General features: G+C 39.6%; 1 protein-coding gene across 11 annotated transcripts in view; it reads left to right on the top strand.

The window, feature by feature from the left end:
• USP54 (ubiquitin specific peptidase 54) overlaps positions 1–13,207 on the top strand; it is a 133,937-nt gene that overhangs the window by 104,751 nt on the left and 15,979 nt on the right. For 8 of the 11 annotated variants that reach the window (XM_030334354.2, XM_030334350.1, XM_032595291.1 and 5 more), the window contains 7 exons: positions 1,728–1,859; positions 2,032–2,412; positions 2,640–2,871; positions 4,830–4,963; positions 8,024–8,191; positions 10,648–10,767; positions 11,687–11,885. In XM_030334354.2, the coding sequence (XP_030190214.1) occupies positions 1,728–1,859; positions 2,032–2,412; positions 2,640–2,871; positions 4,830–4,963; positions 8,024–8,191; positions 10,648–10,767; positions 11,687–11,885 (1,366 nt within the window). The remainder of the gene's footprint in view (positions 1–1,727; positions 1,860–2,031; positions 2,413–2,639; positions 2,872–4,829; positions 4,964–8,023; positions 8,192–10,647; positions 10,768–11,686; positions 11,886–13,207) is intronic. The other 3 variants (XM_030334357.1, XM_030334360.1, XM_030334364.1) reach the window with 2 other exon arrangements.

A 13,207-nucleotide genomic window follows, 5' to 3' on the forward strand; every position in this document is an offset into this window, starting at 1 on the left:
GATTATTTTGAAGCAAATTCCAGATATTATCACCTTTTCCATAAATATTTTAATGTGTCTAAATAGTATATCTGAAACATGAGAAATCATTTTTAAACATATCATTATCACACTTAAAAAATATTAACAATAATTCCTAAAAACCACTAAGTAACCAATGAGTGTTCAAATATCCAAATATAAATGTTGTTATTTTTTAATGGTTTGTGTGCTTGATTCAGGATCCAAGTGAGGTCTATGCAGTGAGATGAATTGATAAGTCTTTTATGTTTCTTTTAAAGTATAGGTTTCTCCTCCATTTTTTCCTTGCAGTTTATTGTTGAACAACTAGGTACTTTGTCCTATAGATTCCCTACATTCTAAAATTTGCTGATTGTATTCTTATGTTAAACTTTAGCATGTTTCTCTGTTCTCTGTATTTCTTATAAATTGGCAGTTGGACCTAGAGCTTTGGTCAGACTCATGTTGGGTTTCTTTTGATGACTATTGTGTAGATGACTACTGCAAAGTATGATTTTTTTAAGACCATATTTCTGAAACTGTGAGTCAGGGAGAAGCCAAATAACACGATAAACAAGGCATATTTTCCATCAGAGTCAGGTTTATGTTAAAGGTTTGTGAATGGCTGGGGTAGGGGAGCATACTCTCATTGGTTTAACATTTGCAGATTTAGTTGCTCCAAGTGATTTTCTCCTTTCTTAAATCTTTTTTTTTGGGCCCAGATGTAGCAAAGGATCAGATATAAAGCAATAAAAGATTACATTGGTGATTGATTGAAAAGAGATGGGCATGTCACTACAGTGCTGATACCTGAATATGTACAAGAATTTTCATATACTAATGTATGAAAACAGTTCATGGTTCATTTGAAAACCTAGAGGATTGTCCCTAAACCTGCCTTCCAATTTAATTCAATTGCTTAATTCACTTTTGGCTTCCAGCAGTTCAGGTGATTATATCCTTTAGAATCTGACCTTTGCTGTTATCAAATCAGACTCCTACATTTACATCCTATGGGTGTGAAGCAGGGCAAGTTATGTATTTTCTGGGCTTCCCAGAAATCAATACTGAGGAATTTTGAAGTGTAATATCTGGGTGAAGCCACGTTGGGTGAAGCCAAGTTTGGTAAAGCACTCATTGTGGATGGGAATGAGAATTATGCAGAGTTCAAATGTCCTAATTTTAAATGATTAACATTTAAGGAAGGTTTAGAACTGAATGGGAGGTGGGGAGAGGGAGCCACCCACAATCAGACCTCTTGTGGGCAAAGGCTGGGGCAACTTGGATAATACTAGGTATAATAAAAGTCAGGCTTTACTTGATGTGTTGCTAAATAAAAGGAAAGCTCTATCTTCTATTTATGAGAATGAAAACATATTGATACATGACATTTTTATACAATCTTTAAAACTGTCACGTTTTAAAAATTAGCAAGTAATGTGTCCTTCTGGGTCACTGGGAGAGACTACGGGCAGGATCAAGACTGGTAATTGTTCAGGAGACATTATAAATTTGGAAGCTCCCATTAAATACTTGAGCTTCTCTGCATTTATCTATTGAGAGATTCCTGCTACACTTAAATCAGATAGCCTTAGCCCCTACAGCTTCTGATTCATGGGTATACCAAATTTGTGGCACTGCTGTGAATCCCAAAGGGAAGCTAGGTTCTCAAGAGGATGGAGGTAAGTTTCAGATACCAGCTTACCCCCATTTCCTTGTTCTTTCAGGACACCTGACTGATAGTGAATGTAATCAGAAACTCACATCCAAGAAAGGGTCACTGATAGAACGCAAGAGGAACTCTGGCCGGGTTAGGAGGAAAGGCGATGAGCCACAGGCCTCAGGGTACCACAGTGAAGGCAAGCCACTCTGCACTCTTTGTCTTTTTTCATTCACTCTGGCAGCTTTTGTCATAGTCCATACTGGCTTTTCTATTCTGCTCAAAGGGCTTTCCTTGCTTTTACATTTTGGGGTCTAGGTATCTGTGATCACTTTAAACATTTATATTTGTTTCATTCTTTGTGTTTTTAGGAGAAACATTGAAAGAGAAGCAGGCTCCTAGGAATGCCTCTAAACCATCTAGCAGCACCAATAGACTAAGGGATTTTAAAGAGACAGTCAGCAATATGATTCACAACAGACCATCACTGGCTTCTCAGACCAACCTAGGATCTCCCTGCGTGGGGAAGGGAGGAGACCAAACTGACAAAAAGCCTCCTAGAAATCTGCCTTTACATTCTCGTGACTGGGAAGTAGAGAGTACCAGCAGTGAGTCAAAATCCAGTTCTTCTAGCAAGTATCGTCCAACGTGGAGACCCAAACGGGAGTCTCTGAATATTGACAGTATCTTTAGTAAGGACAAAAGGAAGCACTGTGGCTATACCCAGCTTAGCCCCTTTTCTGAGGATTCAGGTGAGGAGATAGAGAAGAATTGGGCTTTTGAATAAAGTTGACTTATGTATTTAAAAAACCTGGATTTTCTGGTAGAGTCAGTAAGGTGCATTTTTATATGCTGATGTTGAGCCTTTTGGAGATAGGAGTTCAGTGAATGAGTAGCTGGAGGGAGGGTTCGTTATGTTTAATTTGAGGCAGATGCTAAATCTACCTCCTTTTCCATACTTGTCCTTTGATCGGGATAGCTAAAGAATTTATACCAGATGAACTAAGCAAGCCACCTGCTTACGACATTAAAACTGGTGGACCAAGCCCCCAGTACAAGCCCTGGGGCCCAGCACGGCCAGGCTCTCACCTTTTAGAACAGCACCCTCGCCTAATACAACGAATGGAATCTGGCTATGAGAGCAGTGAGAGGAACAGCAGCAGCCCCATCAGCCTGGATGCAGCCCTGCCTGAAAGCTCCAGTGTCTGCAGGTATTGTTTGGCCCTTGAATTGCCTCATTGTCCCTTGCAGCAATGTGAGTCACCAAGAGGCTTTTCAAGTCAGATAAATGGAGAAAAGGACTTTATTACCATCTTGCAGGCAAAGTATTGTGCTTTATCAACTTTCTTTCTTTCTTTTTTTTAAATTGAAATGGGGGGGGATGGGTTAAATGGGTGAAGGGCATTAAGGAAGGGCACTTGTTGGGATGAGCACTGGGTGTTACATGTAAGTGATGAATCACTGAATTCTACTCCTGAAACCATAATCACACTATATATTAACTAATTTGGATTTAAACAAAATTAAAAAAAAAACAATCACACTAAAAACCTAAAAAAAATAAAACAAAATTGAAATAAAGTTGGTGTACCATGTTATATTAGTTTCAGGTATACAACATAGTGATTGGATAGTTCTGTATATTACACTATGCTCACCACAATAAATGTAGTTACCATCTGTCACCATAGAATATTATTACAATATTATTGACTGTATTCTCTATGCTTTACTTTTTATCTCTGTGACTTATTTATTTTATAACTGTGAATTTATACTTCTTAACCCCCCTCGGTTATTTCACCCTTCCCCCAGCCCCCTTTCCTCTGGCAACTACCAGTTTGTTCTTTGTATTTGTGATTTTTGTTTCTGTTTTTGTTTATTTGTTCATTTGTTTTATATTTTAGATTCCACATGTAAGTGAAATTATATTTGTTTTTATCTAACTTATTTCACTTAGCATAATAATACCCTCTGGGTCCATCCATGTTGTCACAAATGGCAAAATTTTATTCTTTTTTATGGCTGAGTAATATTCCATTATATATGTATATATATCATCTTCTTTATTCATTCATTGCTTTCCTATCTTGGCTGTTGTAAATAATGCTGCAATAAACATAGGGGTGCTCTGTCAACTTTCTATAGCAACAGCACCCTCTGCTGGGAGAAGGAGCAAAGGCATTTGAGAAAGAACTTTATTACATGTAAAATAGTTTAGTAAATAACTTAAAATGGAAGAATTAGTGAATCAAAACATGTAGTCCTATCATCAGAGAGTAAATACAATTGTTATCTATTCTTGCCTTTCATTTAGGGTAGGTTATTTTTTTTAAGGGTCACAGGGATTCTGTGTTTTATGAAGCCAATGATATTCATAATTCTCTAAGATAACATTGATGGTTTAATAGTGCTCATTGTGCCCTGTCCATAGGGCCCAGTTTGCTTTGTAAATTTTATTTTATTTTATGTTTTGAGACAGAGTACGAGGATGGGAGAGAGGCAAAGGGAGAGAGGAAGGAGGGAGGGAGGGAGGGAGGGAGAGAGAGAGAGAGAGAGAGAGAGAGATAAAGAGAGAGTATCTTAAGCAGGCTCCACGCTCAGCACGAAGCCTGATAGCGTACTCAATCCCATGACCCTGGGATCGTGACCGGAGCAGAAATCAAGAGTTGGATGCTCAACAGAATGAGACACCCAGGAGCCCCATAAATTTTAGATTTTCCTACACTGTTTCTACTAAGTTGCCACAGAGGCAAGTTTCCTAACAGTGTTGCTGCTTTGAAAAGAGTGATTTTGTCTTCTACAAAGGTGATAATCACACCCTCATATTTTCCCATTGCTCATCCCTTGACATAGGACCCTGTTGAGTTTTACACATGAGAAGATGGCCACAAAGGTGTAAGAAAGAGAAAGGCAACCCATGTGAGAGCTTATATTTATTGATTCATTGAATATGGGTTTTTTTTTTTTGCCAGACACTGTGCTAGATGCACAAAATGTGAATGAGATGAGATAAGATGGGGGAACTACTTTCAGAGGTAGTTTAGCAGATACTTCAATTTTATATTAGTTTGATGTTTTATTGGCTTTTGAGGGAATTTAGTCCTAGGAATGTTGCAAGTTAACACCCTTCTGATGTTTTCACTAGACTCTGGTTTGTCTTTTGAAGGGATCCAAGTGCTAAGAGATCAGCTGGGTTGGCACCTTCCTGGCGTCACATCCCAAAGTCTCACAGCAGTAGCATACTGGAGGCGGACTCCACAGCATCCAGGAGTAGCTGGGCAAAAAATCAGCACCTCTCAGGTAAGCAGAAAGACACTGGACTTGGAGGACTGGATTTGACTGCCAAATCTATTACGGAAATAGCCTTACCTGAGCACATTTGAAATTGGAGGATGGTTGTACTTTAAGTTTCCATCACTATGTAAATACGGAGGCATTTGAGCTGTCCCATCTTTGGATTTATCTACTTTCTGTTCTCCATCATGGCTTTCCTGATTGTTCTTTCCACCTTGGCAAGAGCCCTTGCTGGAACAAGAAGGAACAGAAATATGGTGAACTGTGTCAGTAGCACCTGCATTCCTCACAGGAATAAGTTCGCCAGTTTTTGCCTTTGGTGTAGAGGAAGCCTCATGGGAATGGATTTCTTAGTGTTTAGTTCTATGAATTGAGATGACAAAGGGGGATGTGAAGGCTATAGGCAAAACTGGGGAATAAGTAAACCTAAACCTATCCTTATCCCTGCCTCTGTATCCTGTCCAGTATCCCTATTTTCCCTTCTTGAGTGTGTCTTGTGTCCTCATACTCCTTCTTAAAATGAGCTCTCAAGGAATGATCTGACTCCTTCATACTAAATGTAAATGACTGGAAATAGTTTAAAGCATGCTTTTTCTAAGAGAAACTAGCATTTTAAAATTAAAGTCAAAGCCTAAAGGTAAAAGAATACTGGAATTTCAGGTGTGAGACACTGAGGGTAGAGATTTGAGGTAGTTAGAGGTTTTAGTTCCCTTTTACATTCCTCTCACAATACACATATATACTTACAGTACATATTCCACTTAAGTAGAGACCCAGTCTAAATGGTTTAAAATAAATCCTTTACTTACTTAAAGCTGAAATTTGAGGTGATACATAGGCAGTCTCCCCAGATAGAGACTTTTTGCAATGGCTAAGGGAAGGTGGTGAGTGTCTAACTAGGGAGTTCTGGGAGCTACTTGTCGAACTTACAGATCAACATTCATCCCCTCCCCCCCCCCCTCCTTTTTTTGGTTTGTTAGATCAATTGGGAGTAGAGTATGTGGGCAGAAACCTTAACTATGGTCTGATTTAATGAGCTTCTGGATGTAGTTCTGTGGTCAGCTTACTAGGAAGAAGTGGACAGAATACTGTGTACCAGCCTGTAGAGGTAAGACCAGTCTTAATGGTATGACTGCCAATTCTCTTGATAGCCACCAAAAGTTCTCAGAGGTGGCTGGAAGGGAAGTATGCAGCAGTAATGACAAGGCATGAATTCTTTTAGGTGTGAGTGCCAGTAGGTTGCTAACATCTGGCAGAACAGAACAATGCCAATAGAAGCAGGTATCTCTGAAATCCTGGGCTGGAGTAGGTTGTAATTTGAAACCCATGGAAGAAATTCATGCTTCTTAATGAAATTATACATTTGCTTTACTTACTACATTTTAATTTATTTCACGTTGACTAACATTGCTTTGAGAAGCTTGTGGTCATGCATGAGCCTATTCCCCCTTCTCTTTTCTTTAGATAGCCAGTACCTTTTCAGGTCACTAAAGACCGAGTCTCATGACATCTCTAATAGCCCTAATTCTGGACTACTTTGGATAGAATCCACCAATATTATTCCTCCACTGGTAAAAGATATTTTGCAAGGAGTTACAACAAATTCCTCACACACCATACTGTCCTCTTTGTATAGGAGACCCTTAGTATACAAAGGCATGAATACTTGTGGCTCACAATTGATCCTATCATTTTATTTTGGCACAGAACAAAAATTTTTGCCTGGTAACTTTGATCACTCTTTTAAAAAGTTACGGAAGTAAAAATAAGTCCAACAATTTAGTAACCTGCCCTCTCCCTCTTCAAATTGAAGGAACCGGTGTTTGCATCATGGTATATGTTTTTCTACATTTTTTGTATGCCTATGTAAGTATATGGATAAGTTTATTACTACCGTTAAAAAAAATAAAATGAAGTCATATATATTATTCTGTCACTTGAATTTTCACTTAATATATCATGGATGTCCTTTGGGATCTATTTGGTTCCATCTATGGACATTTATAAAATTGAATTTATACTGGATATTTTATAAACTCTTTAAAAGAGATGGTAGAAATTAAGGGTGAGAAGTTGACTTGCTTGAAGTTTCCCAATGAATCAGTGGCAGCACATGGTTGAGAATGCTCTCTAATAGTTAAGAGCATGGATTATGAATTTAACCTATTTGACTTTATTTATGTATTTATTTTATTGATTTTTGAAACAGAGAGAGAGCATGAACAGGGGTGGGCCAGAGAGAGAGAGGGAGACACAATATGAAACAGGCTCCAGGCTCTGAGCTGTCAGCACAGAGCCTGATGCGGGGCTCGAACCCACAAACTGCGAGATCATGACCTGAGCCGAAGTCGGACGCTTAACCGACTGAGCCACCCAGGCGCCCCAACCTATTTGACTTTATTCAGCTCCATCATTTATTATCGTTGTCATGGCAAGTTATTTATTCTTTGTGTGTCCGTTTCTTCTTTCCTAAAATGTAGGCAATAATAGTACCTACTTCATAGGTTGTCATGATAATTAAATAATGAATGTAAAACTGCTTAAAACTGTGCTCATCATATAGTAAATGCTCAACAAATGTTATATTGTTATTGTTGTTATAAAGCCACTCAATAAGGGGCGCCTGGGTGGCGCAGTCGGTTAAGCGTCCGACTTCAGCCAGGTCACGATCTCGCGGTCCGTGAGTTTGAGCCCCGCGTCAGGCTCTGGGCTGATGGCTCAGAGCCTGGAGCCTGTTTCCGATTCTGTGTCTCCCTCTCTCTCTGCCCCTCCCCCGTTCATGCTCTGTCTCTCTCTGTCCCAAAAATAAATAAACGTTGAAAAAAAAATTAAAAAAAAAAAAATAAAGCCACTCAATAAATATTTTATCATTATCATCATTATCATTATAATTCATAGCCCAGATCTCACCCTGAATCTGATACAGAAATCACTATCCAAAACATGAATTCCAAAATGAATAAAGACTTCTAAAGGAAAGGCAATGCAGTGGCCATAAATGCAGCAGGTGCTTCATATTAGTTATGGAAATGCGGCAATTTCTCTTCTCCCTTGCTTGTATTCCAGGTGGGGAGCTCTCTTCCAAAAGCGAGCTGGATGAATTGCAGGAGGAAGTGGCCAGGAGGGCCCAGGAACAGGAACTTCGCAGGAAACGGGAAAAGGAATTAGAGGCAGCTAAAGGATTTAACCCTCATCCCAGTCGATTCATGGACTTGGATGAACTGCAGAATCAGGGTAATTGTTCTGAACTTTAGGTTATGGGTGATGGGGACAGAGAAGAGAGGAAAGAAAAAAATATTCAGGCTTATAAATTCCTGTCTTCTGTTTAGCTAAGTTGTATTTTATCATAATTCACTCATTTTAGTGAGAACTAGCTGAAGTAGGAGGTGACAAGCCTGTTGATTGGAAGACAGGCACTGATTTGGGGCTCATCTATTAAAAGTCTATAGATGAGAGATAGTATTATTCATAAAAATATTTCCCATGCACATCTCTACTGTAGAAGGTGTAAATAAAGCTAATCACAGTTCAGAAATAGCAGAACAGGGCAGTGAGGAAGCCACACTGATAAGGGAAATTCTACTTGCTCAGCGGAAATACACCCTTGAAATTTCCCACCTGGAGCTTCAAGGAAGTGGGTCTACCAAACAGGTTCTAAGAACACAGAGCTTGATTGCCTTTTGATCCTCTGATGATTCATTTCCCAATCTCATACAATTTTTGTGGACTTTATGATGCTTCTCCAACTGCCCCACACTAGTTACTTTTTTTTCCTTTCACTGCTTTAGGATGTCCTTTTGTACCAAAAGAGATTAGTCTTCAAAATAGGAGTTTAAAATAGGAAAAGTAGGAGTTATACCTTAAATAGGCTCCTGGAACTTGTATCTTTCTATAAAATGAATTTATTATTCTTATTATTCAGAATCCCCAGATGTAACATTATGCTAAAATAGTGCAAAGAATAGGAGTCTGTGCTATTTTGGGTGGCTGCTTTCTTGTTGACCACTTCCCACTTCCCACTGGGCTAATTTGGGGGCCTATTTGGGGCCATTCTTCTCCTCTAATCCTATTGTCTTTTGATTTGAGGTAATTGTTGCCTTATATTTCCCAAGGCATTGTATCTGTTTCCAAATTAGTTTTAAATTCCTAGTTCCTTAGCTGTCCCTACATTTGGATGGTCTTCTCCCCCTTTTTGTCCTCAAGCTATATTACACTGGGGTCTCGGGGTTATTATGCTTCTATACTCATCTCCTTCCCTTACCTTTTTTCCCTCCTTTGTTAGTTGGGCAGTACATGAAAGTTGAGAGGGAATCCTGGCCCCATTTCATTGTTAATTCTTCATACACTTTGATTCAGAATCTCCTGGAAGAGCAAGGAATGGAGTGCTAAGATTCTAGAGGATTAGAATTAAAATCTAGTACAGTGATCAATTGTAGTGTGCCTGTATATCTATAGAGAAACTTTTTTGTTTTGATGGCTCTCACTACCATCTCTCATTATAAAGATTATATAGATCCAATTGTCAAATATTATGAGAAGACCTTAGGCCTGGAGGGTAGGTATCAGATCTCTTGATGTGGGATAGAACCTGAATGCCAAGTTCTTCAGAACCAACTTACTACTTCACTGCCCTCCCATTGCTCTCCAAAGGCCACAGTGAATTAGGAAATTAATGTTAGGGGTATGGAAGAGCCTTTCTTACCATGTCAAGTTGGAGGTAAGTGGAAGATGGGGAGATTATGGGAGAAATGACTGACATTTTGATATTTTTTTTCTTGTGAGCATGTGAAAACTCACCAAAATTCACCATTGTGAGTGAATTTACAATACAGCTTACTACCAGTTTATCAGTGAGTAAGAGCCAAGGGGACACATAAACTTGAGCGTTCTTTTACAAAAGTTGACCTTGCAGTACTTGCTTTTTCATCTGGCACTGTACTTGAACTCTTTTGCACCTGCTTTGGTACACATTTGCTTTCAGGGGAGGAAGGAATATTTCATGCTCCCTCTATGGGAAAGTGACTTTTGCAGTAGGTTTGGCAAGCAAGAGCATGATAAAAGAAAATACTTAGGAGTGCTGATGAAAGGAATGTGGTTGCAAACCAACAACAAAGGCTGTTCAACTGCCCTGGTGGATATATTGAGGTTAGGAACTGTAAAGCACTCGTGCCCAAGAGGTGTACTAATTTTCCAGTTGAGGGTGGTACAGAGAGGACTGTGAATTGATGTAGGAAAGAAATTTTACAGATGGCTTTCCACAGAGTAGTGAAGCCACTTTTGCCTTAACACAGCAGTAGAGGTCTCTGTAGAGATCTGGGGCATTCTGACACTGGTTGGCAAGATGTATCTTGTTGCACTGTGGAAACAGGTCAGTTCCAGGCATAAGAATCCACCCTTCTGCTGTAGACAATACTGTGTTCTTTTCTGGAGGGACCCCCTTAAGAGCTCTTGGAGTTGGAATATGTGGTGGACAATGACATACTCCTTTTTCATGGCCTTGGCAATGTCTTGGTTAAGGCAAAAATGGATGTCCTACATGTTTCAGAGACTTCTTCATAGCAATGGAGAGTTAGAATAAGGGTAGATCAAAGGCTCAGCAGCAAGGATCTATGTGCCCTTAAGGGAAACAATACTACATAGAAAAAGGTGGAACAAATTGTAATGAAAATGAAAAGTACTGGCCCTTTCAGGGAGGAGTGACGGCTTTGAGAGGTCCTTGCGAGAGGCAGATTCAGTGTTTGAAGAGTCGCTGCATCTGGAACAGAAGGGAGACTGTGCTGCAGCTTTGGCTCTCTGTAACGAAGCTATCTGTAAGTAACTCTAACTGCTACAGCTATGGCAATGTTGACTAACTTTGAGATAGGTATTATTAGTGTCATCGCTCAGTTGGGATGAAAACAGCTTTTATGTCTCCTCACTGTCAGTCTCCCAAACTGAGGCCCTTTAGCTATTGTTGCCCTTCAGATTTTTAAGTGTGCCCTGCGCTGTCATCTGGCCTATGGATATTTACTGGAATGACCTCATCAGGAGTCTGTAGATGAACTATCCAGCCATGCCTACCTTCTTATCCCAAGTTAGACATCAGATTTGAGGTTAGTCTGTTCTTTCTCTAGTCACTGACTAGTTAGGTGGAGCTTATGGCAAGAAGAAATGAATATATTGGCTGTGATTTCCCAGGCCTGTGACTTTGCACTGCATATATGATTCATGTTCTTCCCTTGCTTTCCTGGTATGCTGCACCATAAGGTTACAGTGAAGGACTAAGGCTTAGCATTTATATCTGGTTCTTAAATGTGACCCACAAGAAGCTGTGTTCTGTAAAGACAGATGCAGATTTGGATCTTATTTCTGCTGTTGACTGTCGGGAAGGGGAAGTTGGGAGCAAAGTGTGGAGACCAGAGTCGGACAGGTCAGTTGCAAAGGATGAGAGTGGCAGTCTCTAAGATGGAAGCACCAGTTTATCTTCTTAACTCATTTTAGTTTAGCTTTTTATTTGTTTGTTTTTTTAAATTTGGATTAATCTGTTTGGCCTCCATGGCTTCCATGAATGTTCCTTATAGCCAGAGCCAGCTCTGTACCCTGGACAGTATGTGCATGGTCCATGCCTTGCATTCCTGCTGCACATTTTGAGTTTTACTGCATATCTTTGCTCATTTTTGGTTCAATTTTATTTTTATTTTTGTTTGTATTTTGTGTTCTGTTTCTGCTATATTTTCTTTTGCATTTTAGCTAAACTAAGACTTGCCCTGCATGGTGCCAGCTCTAGCACGCACAGCAGAGCCCTAGTCGATAAGAAGTTGCAAATCAGTATTCGAAAAGCACGGAGCCTGCAGGATCGCATGCAGCAGCAGCAATCATCATCGCCGCAGCCGTCGCAGCCCTCAGCCTGCCCCCCTTCACAGGGGGCGGCCCTCCCTCAGCCAACAAGGTAGTGCCTGGGATCCACTGTAGTTTATGGACACCAGGGGAGGACATGACCATGGGTGCTCCATAGTCAGAACTCTCCTAGTCTTGGTGACTACAGAGGAGAGAGAAGAGTCCTCTGAAAATATTTTCTTCTCAGATTAGACACACAGAAAACTCATCCCACTGCCAGTCGTTTTCTTAATAGCTCCTAGAAAGATACAGAAAGTATAGCATAATAAATAGACCATTTGTCCATATTTCCTGTGGGTGACTTTGTCCTTGGACTGGTATAATAATGTGATTATTAAATATGTACATATTATATTCTCAGACATGGCAATCTGAACTGTTCCATGTTGCAGTAAAAACCATGTGATTTGTTTTGGGATTTCAGTGCTTTCTGTCCCTCATGGAAGCAGAGAAAGCAGTGTTCTTTGCTCTAATTGAACCATAGAGAAGAGACACAAAGATTCCCTTTGTTTTGCTTTCCTATGGGCAGCACTTCCCCAGGGCCACTGGTATAGCTTTCACACTTTAGCTTTGAATTTGGCTCTTACTTACAATATGTAGGTTTAAGTTAAAATTAATTTTGGCTTTTAATAAGCCTGAGTAGTTTTCAGAATATAAATATTATAAGAGCAGCTAACATTTTCTGAACATTTGCCTATGTCCAGGTACTAAGCTAACCACTTTAATTCTCACAATAATCTTAGGAGATAGGGACTATTAGTCTATTATTTAGTAATATTTTATAAATAAGGAAACTCAAGCTCAGGGAGGATAAAATGCATAAAGTACCCATGGTTACTCAGCTAGTAAGTGGTAGAGGGGTGGACTTCAAATCCAGGTCTGTTTCACTCCATTAGGTCCCCTGTGGAAGTAGAAGGACGTAGTCTTCCTAATGTTGTAAGGGTGACTGGGTGGTTCTACCCACAGAAGTTGAGAGTGTATTCTTTCAAATTTAATAATAATAGCTGAGATCTTCCTTCTTCTTTTCTCCTACTGTGTACTCTAGTAGTTGAATGATGATCTGCGAATCTGATCAGAGGTACGTTTTGAATATAAGCAATTTAGGCAACTAAACTCTCTCTAGAAAACTTATGCCACTTGATGTAAGTAATTGAGGTTTTATTTAAGTGCTTCTAACACTGAGTTTTTTAGGTCAGAAATACAAAACTATTAGTAAGAAACTGAGTAAATGCAGGTAATTCCTAGTCTCACTCCCAAATCTTTGGAGAGTCACAGTGTATTACTTTGGGAAAATATCTCAGTGAATAATACAACCAAATCCAGATTATGAAAACACACTTGAAGTAGTTGAATTCTGTGTAATCCCACGAACCA

This window comes from Lynx canadensis, chromosome D2 (assembly GCF_007474595.2).
Source record: "Lynx canadensis isolate LIC74 chromosome D2, mLynCan4.pri.v2, whole genome shotgun sequence".
NCBI classification, from domain to species: domain Eukaryota; kingdom Metazoa; phylum Chordata; class Mammalia; order Carnivora; family Felidae; genus Lynx; species Lynx canadensis.